The sequence below is a fragment of the Phyllopteryx taeniolatus genome, chromosome 7 (assembly GCF_024500385.1).
Source record: "Phyllopteryx taeniolatus isolate TA_2022b chromosome 7, UOR_Ptae_1.2, whole genome shotgun sequence".
In the NCBI taxonomy this organism is placed as follows: domain Eukaryota; kingdom Metazoa; phylum Chordata; class Actinopteri; order Syngnathiformes; family Syngnathidae; genus Phyllopteryx; species Phyllopteryx taeniolatus.
In genome coordinates this window covers 11925916-11947233 of record NC_084508.1, presented here as the reverse complement: position 1 = coordinate 11947233, position 21318 = coordinate 11925916, and the positions used below count along the sequence as shown (strand labels likewise).

At 39.8% G+C, this 21318-nt stretch overlaps 1 protein-coding gene across 5 annotated transcripts in view; it reads right to left on the bottom strand.

Annotated features, from left to right (window-relative positions):
- ell (elongation factor RNA polymerase II) overlaps positions 1-21318 on the bottom strand; it is a 43912-nt gene that overhangs the window by 10690 nt on the left and 11904 nt on the right. The window contains exons 2-7 of one of the 5 annotated variants that reach the window (XM_061780617.1): positions 19976-20020; positions 18179-18256; positions 5627-5748; positions 2768-2931; positions 1253-1503; positions 1048-1172 (exon numbers count right to left, since the gene is read on the bottom strand). In XM_061780617.1, coding sequence (XP_061636601.1) covers positions 1048-1172; positions 1253-1503; positions 2768-2931; positions 5627-5748; positions 18179-18256; positions 19976-20020 — 785 coding nt within the window. Of the gene's footprint in view, positions 1-1047; positions 1173-1252; positions 1504-2767; positions 2932-5626; positions 5749-6585; positions 7055-12544; positions 12669-18178; positions 18257-19975; positions 20021-21318 lie in introns of those variants that run through there. The other 4 variants (XM_061780618.1, XM_061780621.1, XM_061780620.1 and 1 more) reach the window with 4 other exon arrangements.

Genomic DNA, 21318 nt, shown 5'->3' with positions numbered 1-21318 from the left:
ATGGCAACATGTCACAAGTCATTATTCTGGGGAACCAAATACAAAAGGTGCTTTCTAAACCCATAATTACGCATTATTATACAACATGTGATTGCATAAACCCTGACATTCAGGTGCCATCTGATACACGCTAGCCTAGCTCTTTTAAGGACAGGTTGGTAGCAACGGGTGACTTCTGACGACAATGTCTGCTAGATTCTTCGCGGTTCATTCTGTGATAACTGCACAGAAAACAGATTTCAATGTGAAATCAGCAGAGGAAATCAGCTTCGGGCATCCTGTGTGCTTGCATATGAAGGGCCAAAATGAAAAGTTAACTTTATTCTTGTAATCGTAAAAAAAACATTCTGGGGGGGAAAAAAAAAAAAGAAACAAAATCTGGACAATATGACTTTTCTTCCGAAAATACTTTGTTTTGTCATAATTACAACTTTATTCACATATTTCAACTTGTCACCTGCGCCAAAAACACTACTTTATCCAAGAAGATACAGCTTTTCATTGACTTTATTCTTTTAACACTAAGACTTCTTCCTCTGAATATGTTTAAATATTTAAAATTTGTAATATGACTTGCTTTCCTGAAAAAGACCACTTAATTCTCGTAACGTTGCAACTATGAAAACTACAACTTTGTCATTATGATATGATTCGCCAGCAGAAAAAAAATACTTTGTAAAATTACAACTTTACTCTGAAAAATCTGACGCTATTCTTGTAATTATACGTTACCCCTCAAAAGAATACTACTTTATTTAGTACAAAATTTCTTATAACTTTCCGACTTCAATTTAATAATTTGAATTAGTTATAGTAATTTTAATTCATTTGATCTCAATTTTACTTTTGACCACTTCATATATCAAGATCTGTTTATAAACAATTGATAACAACAGGCGGTAATTAATTTCAAACTGATTGATGATCCATCTGATTGCAGCATTTTTAAATACCACGTCAGGTACGTGATGATCACTGATGACAATTACAGCATTGTCAGTGTTACAAAATTCCCTTTTCATACAGTGACCAGTTGGTCAACCATACCTCAATAAGATTCTCTTAAGAAGCTGCTGGTCTCCTTCCGTGTATCCAGGCCAGTCTTTATGAACTTCCTTGTACAAAAAGTCTTTTAATGTGAGGGTATTATCTTTCCCGTTCAGGTTTGCCACCTATTAAATGAAAAGAGGTCAGTAGTGGAGATGCAGTTAAGAAATAAAGTTGCCATTATACGACGCCGAGTGCATGTGACCTGTTGCAAGTGGCTGTCCAGGGAGTCTTTGTCTGACTGCAAGAGGCCGTCTTTCTGCAACCTCAGGAGCAGCTCGGGCTTCTTGTAAGGCTTGAGGGCCAGCAGGTGGACCAGGCGTTCTCTGAGCGGCCTGTGCTGAGTGCTTGCTTTCTTGACCGCGCTGCTGGAAATGATGACTGGCCGAGAGGACCTGCGCGAGGGGGCCACGTCGGACAAGGCCGATACCGGTTTCCGGATCTGAACCCTTTTTCCTGAAGAGTAAAAATGGAGAAGCTTAGTTTTTGTGAGATTGGGTGTGAACACACGAGATTTCAAGATCAGCGGCGGAACAGAATATTTGCGAATGTGGTGTTATGTGTTGAGATTATTGGCGCACACCACACACAATAAGATCAAAACTGTTAAATACCTGATTTTTTTTTATTTTTATTTTTTTATTGTGCGGGTCTCTCAAACAAATGAAATAAAAAATATTTTAAGATGTGAAAAATCCTCGTGTTCCAGTCCTAGTAAGACTTTTGAGAAAGATCGAACGTGGCCAAACTGCAGCTCGTGGATCATGTACTGTATACGCAAGAGCATTTTATCAGGGCTACCAATTGTAATTACAAATAAAATTAAAGCTGCGAGCAGCGATGAATTGGCCCTTGAACTTACTTTTTCATGGCAAAGCCTTGAAATGATCAAACTCTGGTGTCATGCTCTGCCCACATTAGGCCCGCTGCACACAAAGCAAACTGAACTATCGCGGCATAGTGTGTGGCAACTACGAGTAGCTTTCATGAGTGTAAAATTCAGATGTACCTGTGGCAAGAAAGCAAACAGTGGAGTCTCTGTCGCTGAAATGCAGACAGTTAATGATGTGATCCATCCTTGCCAAAAGCCTCCCAAAATATACACTCACTCCTTTGTCGCCCGTTTCCTCTTCTTTGTGGCAATTCACTTCTTTGACAATCGCGCCATGTTTTGGTAGTTCAGTAAATAATACAGGACAGTATATTGTATGTAGAACCTGAAAACCCAATAAAGGGTTGCAGTTTTTCCACTGGAACGCACAGTGTGCAACAGACCTCAGATGACGAGCCTGAGATGGCGTAGGCAAAAGCTGCCTGGGAAGCAGCTCAGCTCTCCTAATAAACTTCAAAGCGCCTGCTTGTTTAGTTTTTGACAGTCTCATCTTTGCAAGCGGCCAATCAATCATACTGCAGCAGAGGGACCGCACCCCCACAAAAGTTAATTTCAAAACCGCGGTATAGCTTCAGAACGCAAATCAGCCCATGCCTTGTTATGAACATAAAATGTTCATATGACAAAATTGTGGTCAATGTTTCATACACTGTAGTGGTGGTCTAAAAACATCTCAAACTCCAGTGTAGGTGGTATATGGCAAGACAACTTGGGAGGTTGCAGTATGCACAATTTTGTCTTTTAATTCCCTATGCGCATTCAGATATTTTCATTTTTTAAATGATGCGTTTTGTTTTTCTGGCATTTTTCTTGAGGCACACCGCTCACCAACGAATCTGCCGCCGGGCTTGATGACAATGGCGCCCCTGCTGCGCGTCTCCTCCTCGACCTGGGCCATGCTTTCTCTGGCCTTCTGGTAAGACTCGTCCGTGGCACATACAGTAATCTTGTCTTGGATCGCACCCAAACAATCCAGCTGAATGCTACCCTCGCTGCCAAAACAAAGAGGAGAGACCGTGAGAGAGGAAGAACAGGGTGGGGTGACTCAAAGGTTCAATAGGGAAAAAAGTGTGGAGTGTTATTACAGACAAAACATTTAAATAGACAAGTTTTATATTGTAACCAAAGACAGTTTTACTCTTACATCCTTTGGGTGCAAGCATTACCATACGTCTTAGGGTTTCTCCACACCAACACACCAAATGCCTTTCTGTCTGACCGCGTTCATGCCTCCATTTTGACAGTTTGGCAGCAAATGAGATGCTGCGGTAGCAAGAGGCCGAGCCCTGTCATTTTACAGTTTCACATTGACGCTCCGCGCATTGATAAAGATCCCGCCGGATGATATGTATGAACTCCACCTGACCCACATGCTCGTGGACAGTTTTGACGCTGAGCAGAGAGCATCTCCTTTCTGGATTTCACAAGCTTTGGCTTGAATTTCATTTGATTCAGTCAGCCCTTTTTTGTTGTTGTTTTTTGCCAAGTAGGAGAGCAATGTGATCATCAATGTGCTTTGGTGCGGAGAGTGTGAAGGATCCTTGACAACATACAGCTGGAGGTCAATTAGCAGGACACAAGGAGCAAATAGTGGTCTTATTGCCTGTTTTGAATAAACTGGCCTGTCTCCTGGTATCTCCTTCACACTCTTAACACAGGGTTCCTACACATTTGAGATTTCAAAACTCCATACTTTTCCCAGACTAATTTCCAGACTTCTTGGTAAAAAATAACATTTAAATAATTTGTCTCCTTTGAGTAAATAGATGATATTTGTATTGTTAGCCTAATAGCACAATTGCCCAAGTCATTTTTGAATGTTTTCGTAAAACAAAAACAAAAAAATTCAAAAAACTCTGAAGAGTTTAGTTGCTTCGATTGAACCTTTGCGTATTTCCAGGACCAGAATGATTGAGAATCTACGCAAACAAAGAAAAACACAAACTTCACATTTATTTATCAGAAAATCTGACTGTGTCAGGTTGCTATGTTTGCTCGTATAATCTATAATTTATCTCCATCATCTAATCTAATCTAATCTGCGCATTAATTTGCGTAATGATTTTTTTTACAGGAACTATTTGAGACGTTCGAAGGGTGTACATTATCATCAGACAATGTAGACCGGTGGAATTTTCTGAGCCAATTAGAATCGAATATTCACCAAGACCATGGTATAATACCGTGTCCTCGCACACAAACATTGTAGGTGCACTTCCAAGCACCTTAAAAAAAAACAACACTAGCTTTTTAGCTATTCATATTTTTTATTTTCGAAAATAGAGCTTTTGTAACAGTCTTGGAAACATGAACATTAATCCATACAATAGTTTCCATTTTCCATACTTTTCCCAGACATGGAAATTTTATTCCATACTTTTCATACTTGCGTCGGAACCCTGCTACCCATTGTGCTGGGAGGCACAGCAAATCTTCTGGCCATGGCGTGGCTGTACAGTAGCTCTACAAGGTCAACACACACCCCTGTTCAAATGCCAGGTTTTTGTGATAGATAAAAGGATTGAGATGATAATTTTAAAACGTTTTCCACCAGTAATGTACAACTATAACCTTTACAAATTGCTCCAAAAAAAAAAAAACACCCAAAAAACATAGGAGAAATAAAAATAATGTGGTTGTGTGCACACCCTCATGACTGAGGTTGTGGCAGTGTTCAGAACTAACCTAACACATTCAAACTCATGTTAAATGGGAGTCAGCACACACCTGCTACCATTTAAAGTGCTTCTGAGTAACCCCAAAAAATTTCTGACGTTTTACGAGGTTTTTCCTAACATTTTTGTACAATTCATGGTCCACAGAGACCTTCCACAGTATCAGAGGGATCTCGTTGTTCTCGTAGTATCACTCGGGAGAACGGCACAAAATAATTTCCATGCATTAGATACCATCGAATATAGTGATGGCAATCATCATCACGTGGCGAAAATATGGCACAACGGTGGCATTAACAAGAATTAGACATCCATCAAAAATTAAGGAAAGGATGAGAAGAAAGCTGGCCAGGCAGGCTGCCAAAAGACCAACAACAATATTGAAGGAGCTGCAGGAATTTCTGTGTGTGTGCATTTGCATGTATGTAGATAAGGTTGGAAAAAGTTTTGAAATTATTTATCTTGGACTTTTTTTGTTTTTAAATCACAAAAACCTGGCATTTCAACAGATGTGTGTAGATTTTTTTATATGCACTGTATGAATGTACCAACCTTGACCAGTTGGATTCCCCTGGTTGGCACCAGTTCTAAATCATCTGCTCAGCGCTGGCTGGGTCATCGTCAAACATCATCGGTTGGGTTAAACTAACCTGTGTCACAACGGTCTATATTGCGCTCACTTTCTCTGTTCGTGGGTGAAGAACCCAACGCTTGGTGAATTCTGCCTCACAATAAGGAGAGCTATAAACGGTAGCTTCAGTCCACTCCACCTCTCCTGGTGTTCTGGCCTGGCTCCTAGTCTTGCTTACACTCTCTTGACAAATGATTGTCTTGCTCAAAGCCTCTCCTTTCCAACTGTTGTTCTACCCAGTTGCATGGCAGCAGGTAAAACTGATTCACACTCGTTACTTATCATTCCTCGGGTGATATCCCACAAATGTGATCGCCTTGGGAGATATTCTGTGATGATGTAGTGGAGCTGCCGAGCAAGCCCATGAGAGTGCGGCCTCACCTGGTGATGTACTGCTGGATGCAGTCGAAGCTGCCCTGAGGGTTGTCTCTGCCCACGTTGGACAGGTAGAAAGTAAAAGTGTGTAGTTCATTGGAATTTTCTGACCGTGGTATTGAAATTTTCTGCAGGAGGCAAAGAGAGAAACAACATGAACGTGACTTAAGAAGATACGGTGGGTATTGAAAGCAAAATACTGAAAGTAATATGCTACAAAGAACTGATGCAGTAAAATAAGGAATTATTCATCAAATGTTGGTAAAACTATAAAGTACGATATTAAATATTACGATACAGTGGTGACTTAAGTTTAATTCGCTCAGTGACCACGCTCTTAACCCAAAACACTCTTATCCAGAGCTGCCAATCAATAGAAATTGATTCCAGAACAATTTGTCTGAATTTCCATATTTTTAAAATTATCCATCCATTTTTCATACCGCTTATCCTCACTAGGGCCGTGGGTGTGGTGGCGCCTATCTCAGCTGACTTCGGACAGTTATTGCAGTAGAATATGTAATAGGATAAATATATTTCTGCATACTGTTCAATTGCAGAATATAATTATTACTCTATAATCGCAATTGTGGATAAGTTATGGCTTCAATATTTGATATTTTATAAAATGAAACCGACGAAGTTGAGAGTACACGAGTGATGCTTATCATCGAGATGTGAGCAGAAAAGCGGTTGAAATGGTAAGCTAGGGCAAAAAAAAAAACGATTAATTTTGTCATTTTCTTATCCAGTTTATCATCACAATTTTTTTTATACCGTTTCGAAACTTGCTTAAACTGCCAGTTTTAAAGCAACTTTACTGAAAAATGTAGAAGCTACAGAGTAATTAATTTTTTTTAACATAAGTAATAAGAATCCCCTGTCGGAAGGAGTTTCAATTCCCCCCTCCGACAGAACTTTGCTCATGTTCCGGGAGAGGAGGGGGACATCGAGTCCGAGTATACCATGTTCCGCGCCTCTTTTGCTGAAGCGGCCGACAGGAGCTGTGGCCGTAAGGTGGTCGGTGCCTGTCGTGGCAGCAATCCCCGAACCAGTTGGTGGACACCAGCGGTAAGGGATGCCATCAAGCTGAAGGAGGAGTCCTATCGGGCCTTCTTGGCCTGTGGGACTCCTGTGGCAGCGGATGGGTACCGGGTGGCCAAGCGGAATGCAGCTTTGGTGGTCGCTGAAGCAAAAGCTTGGGCATGGGAGGAGTTTGGTGAGGCCATGGAGAAAGACTTCCGGATGGCTTGAAGGAAATTCTGGTCCACCATCCGGCGTCTCAGGCGGGGGGAGCAGTACACCATCAACACTGTGTATAGTGGGGGTGGGGCGCTGCTGACCTCGACTAGGGACGTTGTGAGTCGGTGGGGAGAATACTTCGAAGACCTCCTCAATTCCACCGACGGTTCTCTGAGGCGGGCTCTCCTATCTCTGGAGTTGAGGTCACTGAGGTGGTTAAAAAGCTCCTTGGTGGCAAGGATGGATGGATGGACAGTACAACAAATGTAGCCAAATATAAAACAACACTGAACTAGTTTGCAGTCTTGACAGTGTTTTTGCAGGTATGCAAGACTCAAAGTAAACAAATTGCTCTCCTCGAGATAATGAAGATTTAAAATGTGAAGACTATAATTTTCAAGTTATGATGCTAAATATGGTTCTAACATGACTCAGTACCAACAGTAATATGAGTTGTTATTCTCAGACAAAGAATGTATTCCTGTTAGTAGTGTATTGTTATATTGTATGTCTACATGTGTTGCAGCACCATTTGCGTTCAAATTAATGAATTTATTTTAATTCATGTAAAGCATTTTGGGTTGTATTGCACGTATTAAAAGTGCTATATAAATAAAGTTTGATTGATTTAATGATTGAAATGTCTGTTGCTTGCAACAATTGAAAACTGACATCAATGCTTGCGTCATTAGCTGGTCTATACCATTTTCCATTGTGTGCTAGCATTAAGCTATCAGACTTTCATAATGGTAAGTTGTGATTTTTATTAAATAAACGAGTAATTATTTTTGTTTTGTTTAGTTTGACAGTAAACTTCAACTGGGAGTGGGATTAAAAAGCTTGAAGCCTCTTTCTTGAAGAATTGGTCTCTATCTGCCAAACTGCTGCTTGTTGCGGAGTGACTTGAGTTGAGTTCACAGTCATCATACAGCACTTGGATCTCAAATTTTTGCTCGCAAGTCAGAGCACAAAAAAAAAAAATAAAATGCTTGTATCTAAAAAAAACTCACAAATTCACTTGTATCTCAAGGCACCACTGTAGAGTTTAACCTTGTGGGAACCAGAGGTGATTGAACAAGAAACTTTTTGAACCTATAAAATGCAACCCATTAGGATTTAAAAAAATCATCCACAATCCCATTCTCTCAGTTGGCATGTATTACTCGTCTTACTCGGTCACTTGGGTATCAAATGAAGCCCCCTACATTGTTCGACTGTTCCATCACTGGCTGACTTTTCAGTGACTGTTGACATGTCATTGGATAGATTAAAAAAAAAAAAAATAATAATAATAATAATAATAATAATAATAAAGTCAGTCCTCACCTGAAGTCACTGAGTTTCAAACACATCATAAATGTTAATTTAATGTTTTTTTTAATAGCTAATTTTGGGCCAACAATCAAATCGAAAATTATTTGATTGAAAAAAACATAGCCATGGTGAAATATGGTCATTATATGACCCTGCTTTGGGGTTGTTTTACCTTAACTGGAATCCCTTTACTCTGAAACCTAGAAAAGAAAATTGAGCTGACAAAGCAGCTTTGCATAACCCCTCAATATGATTCCCATACTTAAGACTTAAGGACTAGGTGGAATAAAAATACCACGTGGGTATTTTTTTTTTTTTTCTCCCTAGGCATAATAATTGAAAACTTCTGCTATCCACACAGCGTGAGAATGCATGTAGTATTGGTTCTTTTCCATATCATTACAATTAAAACACGTCATTGTTTGAATTTGAAGTAACTATGAGATTCACCGGGCCTCAGTAAATGTGCTCCAGGACTCTTCTGACTGAAAAAACACAGAAAGCCTCTTAAAGCTACACAACTGCTTTCCATTTTTCCATTATTACAGCTAGAAACCAAGAACTATGATGGGTATTTCTCTCGCTCTCTTTTTTTTTATATTATATGGCACATCTGTGATGTTTCTTGGTAGCAAGTGAACATACCTGGAAAATGCAAACACTTGGAGGTTAAGAAGTATGAAGAAAATATTCAATTTGTCTCTAAAGTCGCACAAACCTTGAGAGCCTTCATGCATGATCTAAGCTCAAAGTACGGCTGATATGATTAATTGAATAACTCTAATAATTCGATTACAAAAAATTGAAGCAAAATCTCAAAAAAAAAAAAAAAAAAAAATGTCCAAAGTTTGGGATTATTTCACACCTAAATAAATATAAATTGCATAGTGTTTACTGCTAAGCAGAATTGGCGTTTACAACAGTATGTTTAATATTGCCATAATGTAAACATTAGCTAATTTAATATAGCTTACCACAAAACATTTCATAATGCTATGTAATGCTAAGTAAGTGACCTCACATTCAAAAGCAGTAAGACTCCAGGGTCAAGAACTGCTTTATTCTCTTTTTCCCATAGGTTAAAGTCTTTTTACATCTGTATTTAAAAAAAAAAAATAATAATAAATCTAAAATTAAGACAGTGTTTTATTATTTTAACACTTATGACAGTTACGGATAGTAAAAATCTTATTTATATTAAAAAAATAAATAATAAAAAAATTAAAAAAACTGCCACCAGTTAAAGGTTTTTCCATCATCTCCTAGGGCAAAAATCTTAATCCTAACAAGTGGGAGGTTGGCCCATGGTTTACTGTTTTGATGAGCCTGAATTGAAATGTGACTTTAGACTTGCATTAAACCAAGCCAAGTAATAAACTTTCTGAAGAAGACATCTTTTACAAAGACAGAACGTACAGTATATTCCTCATCCCTTGTTGTACCGACATGCGGTCAGAAGGCAGGCGGCTCAGCTCTGTTTACTGAAGGACTTGTGTGGCATACTATAAATACATGTCCTTTATTACCCGTTCATTTTGCACCACTAGCATAACATGACACACATTGGCTCTTACCATAAAGAGCAATCAAAGTAGCTTATAAATTAGATTTGTTATTGACTGGTGTGTTCTGAACACAAGGTAAAGACCTCCTCAGGAACACCAACCCACCAAGAACTATCATACGTTGATCTCTCTTGGACCACAAATGATTTTATAAGACTCTGCTTGGCTGTTGCATGCATACAGTTGGTTTCACATTAATACACTGTAAAAACAAGGCTCAATGAGTGCAAACATAAATCACCACATGTTTGTAATTTAGTGTTATTGGCCAGTGGCTATACATTACAGGGATATAAAATGTAATGCTAGAATTTGAGTCAAAGGGCTCATAAACCAGAGGAGATGGACGTGTGAATCTGGGGATGATTGTGATGCAGGCAGGCGAAGCCACCGAGGACTGACGCAGTTGACTCAGTGACTCACTCTAAAGAATGAGTCGAGAGCGAGGCTCCTCCACAACAAATGGCTCCTAGGCCCAATCTCATCACATGCGTACAATTTGCAAGTGTGAATACAGCTATAATATGGCTGGGAGTCATTGATAAATCGGGATTGCAACGTCCTCAGAAATGGTATGAGAGTGCAAAGTTGTTGCTGAAGCAAAAATGGCAAATTGAGGACTGCAAGACTGATTAATCCATCATAGCAGCATAGCATTCAAGTATGCTCAAAGTCATTCTGAGCAGTATGGGTCTGATTGGACAATTGGTAAGTGCTAAATTATTCATCTTTGAGTGACTATAATTTCTCATCATTGACTTTGGAATTGATAAAAATCTGAATAAAAAGCAAAGGTAGACTGCAGTTTTCAAACAGCTAGCAAGATTTTAATGTGGCCTCACTTTCTTTGCTCTCTCCCGCCGCCCTCGGGTCTCTGACTAAAGCCATGGCCCCAGTCTGCTGCATGTACGCACAGTACGCAAATGATTGGCATCTCTTCGGTCACGCCTTCTGTCTCTACAGTCTAATAGGCTGTTCCTGTCACGCCGTGCCAAGTTTTAAAATATAATTAAAATTAAATTAGAGTCATTAGATGGGGCCACCAGCTACCCGCCAGTTGTGGTAGCCCGCTTGGGAATGTCCTTGGATGAGACAAACAATGGCTTTGCTGTTATTATCAATGCTAGACATCTCAGAAAAATTACACCAGTTTAACTACAATAAAATAATACTGTAGTTTCTCGTGTATAATGCAATTTTTTTTACTTTTCAAGTGGAGGAGTTCAAGTATCTTGGGGTCTTGTTCACGAGTGAGGGAAGAATGGAACGGGAGATCGACAGGTGGATCGGTGCAGCGTCTGCAGTGATGCGGACTTTGTATCGGTCCGTTGTGGAAGCTCTCGATTTTTACCGGTCGATCTATGTTCCTACCCTCACCTATGAAAGAAGGGAGGGTAGAAGTGTAAGAACAAGATTCTGGATACAAGCGGCTGAAATTAGTTTCCTCTGCAGAGTGTCCGGGCTCTCCCTTTGAGATAGGGTGAGAAGCTCAGTCATCCGGGAGGATCTCAGAGTAGAGCCGCTGCTCCTCCACATCGAGAGGAGCCAGATGAGGTGGCTGGGGCATCTGTTTCGGATGCTACCCGGACGCCTCCCCGGTGAGGTGTTACGAGCAGGTCCCACCGGGAGGAGACCCCGAGGACGACCCAGGACAAGCTGGAGAGACTACGTCTTTCGGCTGGCCTGGGAATGCCTCGGGATCCCCCCGGAAGAGATGGATGAAGTGGCTGGGGAGAGGACGTCTGGCGTCCCTGCTAAAGCTACTGTCCCCGCGACCCGAGCTTGGATAAGCGGTAGAAAATGGATGGATGGAATTGTACACATCGTATAAATCCTGCCTGGGTAATCAAACATGAGCACAACTGTGTGTTTTCTCATTTACAAAATAAAAGTAGGGCTGTGAATTTCAAAATAAGAGCAAATAAATAAAAAGAAAGTATTGTGTGTTCAAATAAGGTGTTTAACTTCAGAATACTTGTTTGAAAAAACTAACAAAATACAGATAATAGTTCATGTTTTGATCATATGGGTAGAAGCAAAATCATGCATTGTAAAAATGCATTATACATGGGTAGAAGGGTTTTTCAGAATTTTGGTGAACTTTATCAAAGGAAAAAACTGATAAATGTGAATAAGTAATTTTGCCAACTCACCATGTTGGGGAAAATGGTCATTTTTTCTTTGATTAAATCTGAATTTGTTGAGTGACAGCATCAACTCATTCACTGCTGTGGACATTTATCTTCAAGTGGAATCCCACTGTTTACTGGCACTGACGAATATATCATCAACTAATTTATTTATTTATTTTTCCAATGGATAGGCGTGGAAAAGAGTTTCGTCGATCTTGTTTGTGAAATCCAGGTTTGTAAACCATAGTAATAACTAACAGATCCCTGTAAATGGGTTGCATCGCTTTGGATTTGAAAGTCAGTTTTGTAAACTGTAGTGACCAACAGATCCCTGTAGATGGCGATGTTGCATCGCTTTGTATTTGAGATCAGCACATCTTCCGAGTAGGAGATTAGGATTAGACGGTGAATTTCAATTTGTCATGTCAATTATGAGGGAGAGAAATGCCTACATGTTGGAAGTCGGAGGTTTAAGCACCTGACACAAAGAGTATGTATATGTAGGGTATAAATAGAGCATGTGTCGCAGTAGGTAGTAAAAAGTGTGTGTTGGGATCGTGAGAAAAGATGATGCAGTTTATGGAGTGGATGAGGAACGCCAGGTAAAAAAGCCACAGACAAAAAGCTGGAACGGTTGGCAAAAAAGTCTGAGAAAGTTGAGGAATGCTCACCAAAGACCGGTTTGTTCCTCGATGTACAATTGCAAGGAATGTATGGATTTCACCATCTACGGTCCATATCATCATCAAAAGGTTCAGAGAATCTGGAGAAATCACTGCATGTAAGCGACAAGGCCGAAAACCAACATTGAATGCCCGTGACCTTCGATCCCTCAGGCGGCACTGCATCAAAAACAGACATCAATGTGTAAAGGATATTACCACATGGGCTCAGGAACACTTCAGAAAACCAATGTCAGTAAATACAGTTCGGCGCTACATCCGTAAGTGCAAATTGAAACTACTATGCAAAGCAAAAGCCATTTATCAACAACACCCAGAAACGCCACTGGCTTCTCTGGGCCCGAGCTCATCTAAGATGGACTAATGAAAAGTGGAAAAGTGTTCTGTGGTCAGACGAGTCCACATTTCAAATTGTTTTTGGAAATTGTGGACGTTGTGTCCTCCAGGCCAAAGAGGAAAAGAACCATCCGGACTGTTATGGATGCAAAGTTCAAAAGCCAGCATCTGTGATGGTAGTGTGTTAGTGCCAATGGCATGGGTAAGTTACACATCTGTGAAGGCACCATTAATGCTGAAAGGTACGTCTTTTTCATGGACACCCCTGCTTATTTCAGCAAGACAATGCCAAACCACATTCTGCACGTGTTACAACAGCATGGCTTCGTAGTAAAAGAGTGCGGGTACTAGGCTGGCCTGCCTGCAGTCCAGACCCATTGAAAATGTGTGGCGCATTATGATGCGTAAAATACGACAAGGGAGACTCCGGACTGTTGAACAGCTGAAGCTGTACATCAAGCAAGAATGGGAAATAATTCCACCTGCAAAGCTTCAACAATTAGTGCCCTCAATTCCCAAACGTTTATTGAATGTTAAAAGAAAATGTGATGTATCACTGTGGTAAACATGACCCTGTCCCAGCTTTTTTGGAATGTGTTGCAGCCATAACATTTTTAATTAATGATCATTTGCTAAAAACAAAGTTTATCAGTTTGAACATTAAATATCTTGTCTTTGTAGTGTATTCAATTAAATATAGGTTGAACACGATTGGCAAATCATTGTATTCTGTTTTTATTTATGTTTAACACAACGTCCCAACTTCATTGGAATTGGCGTTGTAAATTACTTAGCAATCAAAAGTTCTTTGTCAGTGTTGTTTTTTAGTTTGAGGTGTCACAAAAGCAAAAACTATCACTGATGAAGTCAATGTTTTGCTGGACATGTTTCTTTACACCAAAATGTTATTTTCTCTGCCTTTTGGTCAGAAAACAGTTTTTTTGGGGTGAAATCAACACATTTTCTACTGCTGATTACTACAGAAGGGAAAAAAACCTTGAACAAACTTTCTGGTGCCTGCTCTTTTTTTGGGTAGGTTTGGTGCTTATACTGTCATAGAATACAATATTCTGAGAGTCGTCAAATAGCAGTCAAAACGCTCTAAAACGGCAGGCAGGGAATGAGTTAAGTGCGTTTAAAAATGCTGCGATTAGAATAGATACTTCTTGGATGGACGATTATCATTTTGTGTCTACGTTGGTCAGGTTGGGTTAAAAAAAAAAATAATCTAGTGCACACCAAATAAGTAAAACTCAGCTTGGTTCACTTCAATGCGAACACTACACGGAACATAGACTAACCAGAGTGAACGCAGTGTTTTTTTTGTTTTGTTTGTTTTTTGGCATTTATGTTTTTAAGTTTGTGTTCTTCTCTGTGATGTATAATGTGACAAAAAACTACAGGTAAAAAGCACTTAAAGAACTTTGTCTCCCTGTCACCACAAAACCGATGAGGTGAGCGTTAAGACATTACTAAAACACCAAATAAGACAGCACATCCTGTCTACAAACATTGCCCTGTTTACAGCTTTGGCTACTGGTACAAGTGGATTTAAACAGGCTGTCCAAACACCCCCTCCTGCTTTGTCATGCCTGCAAGTCTGCTCATCTTTTCATTCTGCTTGGCATCAAGAAAACAATACCTCTTTTCAGGATGGACTCATTAGAAAAAGGACAGATCCCCACACAGTTCTTCCTCCAAAGCCACAGAGACGAGTAAAGAGACAGAAGTAGAGCGACAATGGACAAAAGGTCATATGGGGTAAAAACGTTTAGTGTGCATTGCCAAACGCTGTCTTACGATTCTGTTCAAGTTACAGTGCAAACGCTAAAGCTGATGGCAGAGTGACCTGCAAGATGTTCCTGTAAAAGCTCCAAAAGACAGAAAGCGAAACTTACTGATTTACTTTATGATTCACTTGTGGCGCAATCCTGAACCTGAAATACCCTTTAAAAACATATTACTGTCATGTGAGGTTTGCTGGCAAAACAGTTGACAAGTATCCTTGAAGATCACCATTTAATTCGGGCTCCTCCCTGTTTCCAGGTTTTACATCATGGTATAACCTCAAGACATTGTGTAATAAAATAAACTCAACACAGAGTGAAGGTGAACAATACTCTGTCAACGAGAATGTGTCTAGCCCCACCTTTTAGAAGCACACCGAAACATACCACTATGGCTGTAATAGTTCCCATATTTTGGGAAATGCAATGAATTGCATCCAGAACCTAAAAGGCTATGTGCCAAAGTGAATTAATCTCTTTGTATTTTGGGCTAATCCGCATCACTACTTAATATTATAAATATTCTTCAGACCTACAGGAGTAAGAATGCTAAGGTTAAAGACTAATTCGTGCACACAGTACGTATGAAAATGGATGCATAAGTTTTATACGGTGTCGAGTTCGCTGCCTTTATACAGTACTTCCATGTGTAAATTTGGTTGGTTGGGATGAACATTCAGCATTTCATCCACCAGAGAGGATTCTACTCTGAATCAAGTTTTTCTCCAAATGAGAGTTTTCGGTTTGTTTTTTTCCTTACAAAACACAAGGTGACGTTGGTGGCGGTAGGTTGGTCAACACATTAAGGTATGGCCATGTTGAAGGTTTTTTTTAATTATTATTTTTTTGCATTAGTATCAGCAGTTTCTGTAAAATATTCGCTTTGAATCTCAGTCCCCAATAAACACGGGAACCTTAACTGTTTATTAAGCATAACCTCAGTGGCACACGTTATTCAGCCAGTAGTTGACAACAGTGAACGTCAATGTACAGTTTATTTGACTGACAGGTGAAGGACTCGTTTTCAGAGGCCCAACCACACAGTAGCCGCGTTTACATGGAGACATTTTGCCATTCTGATTGAAGATCTCTGGTTAACACTTTACATGTGACTATCCCGAATGGCAAAAATTTACTTCTGAGCAGTTTGGCATAAGGAATATTTCAACCCTTTGAAACCGAATAAAATTCCACTCGGATTCCGCCAGTTTATTTTTATATGGAATATTTTCCATTCGGTTTGGGCTTCTAAACCGATTATAATCGAAATAGAAGGCTCCATGTAAACCAGACTAGTCTTGCAGCTCTTTATTCCAGACTCAGGAGGAGCCATATCACAGTTTAAAAAAAAAAAAAAAACTAATAAGGAAACAAAGGAAATAATACTGATTTAAACGCAATCAAATAAAAAAATGATAATGGGGAAATTTTTCATGATTTCAGGGGCATTGAAAAACAACACCATCGTTTATAGTAATAGTTTTGGTGAAAATAGTCCAAAAAAAAAAAAAAATTGTTATCGTGACAGGTTTACTGGTCAACTGTTTACATGTGAGGTGATATATTCTGATCGGGTGTATACATGTGCACTACATTTAATCGGAAAAGCCAAGTGACATGCGCACTTCGTCATGAGTCACATCATTTATCAAGATGGAGATTCATCCTCTATTCAGCACAGGAGCTGGGATTGTTTTAATACATTTATTTTTAAAAACGCTTGATAAAAACAACTTATAAGTAGTTAAAAAAAAAGATCTCCGTCGCATACGAGCACTGTTGGGTGCAGCCATATTTACGCAGTGCGTAAACAATGATGTCACTGCACATTTACGTAGACACAAAGCATGCGCAAACATAGCTTTTCCCGGTCCTATTCTGAATGACAGTATACATAAAAAGTTACTTCTGATCGGTTTAGCAAAAGGAATATTCCACCGCTGTGAAACAGAATGAAATTTTATTCGGATTCTGCCTGTTTATTCCGGTGTTTATTTGGAGCGTTTTCATTCAGTTTGGGGTTCTAAACCGATTGTAATCGGAATCGAAGACTCCATATGAATCGGGCTAGTCTTGCAGCTCTTTATTTCGGACCCAGGGGCATCAATACCACAGAGTAAAGAAAAACCTTGTTTTTTTGTTTTTCTAATAGAGAAACAAGAAAGGAAAATATTAACAACACTGCTTTAAAAGCAAAAAAATAAAAATAAGGGTGGGCCTTATTTTTCATGATTTTAGAGGCATTTAAAAAAACCTATCATTTATTGTGATAGTTTTTGGGAAAATATATCTTTAAAAAATTATCATCATTACAGGCCTCTGTTAGACCTGCTGCACACCAAGCAACTGAACTGGACAATTGCGAAAAAAATACAGTCGGCAACGCACATGCGCATATCAAACGCTGGGCTCCACATATTCAAACTCGCTGCAATGGAAAAACTACGACACTAGGTGTTCTTACCAGGAAACAACATTAAAGCACAGTGTTTTACTTTTTTTATATAGCTATATTATAATAACACAAAGAACAAATGAGTAAGAAATACAAGGAGAGTGGATATTTTAGAGGCTTTTGTCTCCATTCATCTACTCGTCCATGACTGTGACACAGACTCTCCTTGCTTTGCTTTTTCAGTCAAAGGTGTCTGTGCGCGTGTGTGTACACACATGCATGTACGCGCACACACACACACACACGCACACGAAATAAAGATGGCATTTTCTCGACATCCTGAAAAGTGGAAATCTTAGAGATGTAAGAATTCTGCCCGACAGCGAAGGTACTCAATGTACTGTACTGGTACGGCATGGCACACTGAATGCCGCTTTCTATCAGACTAACTCCACGATACTGCTATGCCAAAACCATCGGTCGACGGTTGGTCACTCATGAAAACTAGTTGCCAAACCCAGCACACTGCCCGACAGTTCAGTTGGATTCTTAAATTAATTACCTTGAGGAATGCAACAACAGCAGCATTGTGGGCTGCAGCCTTATGGACAGTTTTACCAGACTCATCACCGGCTGATGAAGATAAATACTCAAGGGAGGTGGATCATCTCATTTACATGACTGACATCTGTGGTTACAACATTAATCCCCTTTTTTAATTCTTGCCTTCCCGATGTGGGAAATATCCTGGTGTGAGTGTACATAAACTCCGTCAATAGCCAAGAGTGGATGCTTGAAATCTCATTGTGAAACATCTGCTGTGTCATTTAGCCACGTTCACACTGGTGCCGAACATTCTGACCTCAGCAGCAACACATTTTCCAAATACAATGAGTCTGCCGCGTCACTTTAAAAAGGAATTTTATGTTTTAATAGACTACAACGTCCAATCACAAACGTGGCAACCGATCTGAAAAACATTAACCATGACACAAGGTTCAAATATCAATTTAAAAAAAATAAAAAAATAAAAAAAAGGCTAAGTGATTGACTCTTCAATGTCTGTGCATAAACAATGGTGTCAATACTAATTATAGTTAGTACCTGGCCTTTATTTGAAGGAGGCATGTCTTCTTGAGATTCCACACTTAAGCTTCGTGGAGAAGTGTGGCATGGAACGATCTAAATAAAGGGGCGGAAACAAGAATATATAAATCCATCCATTTTCTACCGCTTATCCGAGGTTGGGTCGCGGGGGCAGCAGCTTTAGCAGGGACGCCCAGGCTTCCCTCTCCCCAGCCACTTCATCCAGCTCTTCCGGTGGGATCCCAAGGCGTTCCCAGGCCAGCCGAGAGACATAGTCTCTCCAGCGTGTCCTGGCTCATCTTTCCGGTGGGACGTGCCCGGAACACCTCACCAGGGAGGCGTCCGGGAGGCAACCGAATCAGATGCACCAGCCACCTCATCTGGCTCCTCTCAATGTGGAGGAGCAGCGGCTCTACTCTGAGCACCTCCCAGATGACAGAGCCGCTCACCCTCTCTCTAAGGGAGAGCCCGGATACCCTGCAGAGGAAACTCATTTTGGCCGCTTGTATCCGGGATCTCATTCTTTCGGTCACGACCCACAACTCGTGACCATAGGTGAGGGAAGTAACGTAGCTCGACCGGTAAATTGAGAGCTTTGCTTTTCAGCTTAGCGCCTTCTTTACCACAACGGACCGATACAAAGTCTGCATCACTGCAGACGCTGCACCGATCCGCCTGTCGATGTCCCGTTCCATTCTTCCCTCACTCGTGAACAAGACCCCAAGATACTTTAACTCCTCCACTTGGGGCAGGATCTCATCCCTGACCATCCACCACCCCAGTCTGCCAATCCAGAGGCACTGTCCCCAATGTCAACACGATGTTGCAGAGGCGTGTCAACCAGGACAGCCCCACAACATCCAGAGCCTTTAGGAACTCCGGGCGAATCTCATCTCATGAATTGTTTGTCATCATCGGGGTTTTTGGAGCTGTGCTTTGTCTGGTCCCTCACCTAGGACCTGTTTGCCATGGGTGAACCTGCCAGGGGCATAAAGCCCCAGACAACCTAGCTCCTAGGATCATTGGGACACACAAACCCCTCCACCACGATAAGGTGACAAATCAAGGAGGGGAGAATATATATATTTATAAATTTTTTGTCTTTTAGTTAACTCACTGGCAGATGGATAGTGTCATTTTTTAAATTTTTTTACATTGTCCTTGATTTCTGAGTGAATAATGCACGAGTCTAAACGACAGCTGAAATTTGGATTGTTTGGCCATGGAAGATTTCTGCACTCTACACATAGCACTTTTAATGACTGCCCTTGCCACAGAAATGGCAACATCTCACAGCAACGTCAGTGTTCAAATCCAAATGTAGAGATGGGTATAATAGATTGATCAATATAATAATTGATCATGAATAGTTTTGAATTCATTGTTGATTAATCGTGTCTTGAAGCAATTTAGACAAGAAGTTCACAGTTCGTGGGCGCTGTTTATTCAGTCTCAACTTGTTTGTGGTCTAAAGATGAGGTTCATGTTAGTTATGGGATGTAAAGCTATAGAGTAGTACATGCAGAACTTTTTCATGATATTAAATACAATGAAACAATTGTTAAATTTCCCCATATCCGACATCAGAAATGTAGTCACATGCTCATCCTTGCATCCAAAAGCGTGCCTGTTAGTACATTCCAAGATCATTATATTTGATGGTACACTGTATAGGGAAAAAGTGAAAAATGGAATAGCATAATGCATTTCTACAATACAGACAAGATTATATGGTTACGTTAAAAGAAAAAAAGGTTTTATCAAGTCAAGGTAGAAGCTTGACAAAACAAACAAACGTGTGGTTGCATGACTTACCCCTTGGTTTCCATTAAATGTGATCAATGGTTGTGATGACAGGACCTGAAATAAGAAAAAAAAAAAAAAAAAAAAAAAAAAAGTTACCACTACCAATCAATTTACCTAATTCTTAGGTTTTCGAGCAGTTCTACAAATTTTTCAATATCAATTCATGAATGTTGATTAGATTTAGGGTTGTGATGATTAATCGAATAATTCACATTACAAAATCTCCGCCTCGCAATGATTATTTTTCCAGACAGACTAACATTAGTGCAGTAGCACACACCACTCTGGAGAGAAGAGTCCATAAAAGACTGTACAAAGCTTGGGATCATGTCACACTTAACAAGGACAACAAAACAAAAGTGGGAGCATACCACTGACATTTTCCAAATACTTTAAGCCATGTACGGAGCAGAATACACTCAGTCTAGTCGATTGGTGACACACAATCATTTGTCACCAAAACCAAAGGAAAAAATAAAATAAAAAACTTTAAAACATTATGTCTTTGCAAAGCACATTAAGAAGGATTTTGTTGACTTTGTGCTCAATCAATGAAGTTAAAAAACAAAAACCATGATTAAACAATAGAATGAAAGGAGGAACATGCATTTGATGTTGTACCATGCACTTAACATGCGAAGTAGCCTGTTGACGACAATTTTTTTATTTATTTTTTTATTTTTTTTTTATAAACAACATGGTTCCTGGTTGATATAAAATGACAAACAAAAAGACTGAGCCATTATGAGGAGCACTTTTATTCAGATGCTCACCAAAATTTAGTTTCAATTTTTATGTAATCTTGCTAACTTTTCTCCCATTTGCTATGGCATAATGACTGCTAAGAAAGTTAAAACCACTTTTTTTGTACAAAAAAAAAACTACTAAGAAATCTGATTTATATTCCAGCAAAGAATGAGGACACACGTACCACAAAGAGGAAGTCAAATTGGCTGTTCCTCCTCCACACATCTTTGTTGGTTCAAATGAAATCAAAGTTCATTCGAGGGCAAGTCAATCAAAGACACATCACGCTTTGTACTCTCCCATACGAAGCATTCACTCTCTCTTCTGTTGAGCCTATAATTCTCTAGATTTAAGCTTGAATCTGCTTTTTCTGGAATGTATACTCAACCAACTGAGAGCATGAGTGAAATGCAAGCGTGAAACAAAAGCTTGGTTTAACACTAGTCACAAGTTGTGACTTTCGGCTTGACCCATCAGGGGTCGCCCAGAGCGAGTCACTCATGATTTGTTTGGCAGTTTTTCATGCTGGATGCCCTTCCCGATGCAACCCGCATTTATTTATAAAAAAAAAAAAATAAATAAAAAATAAAATGCGGGTTTAGGAC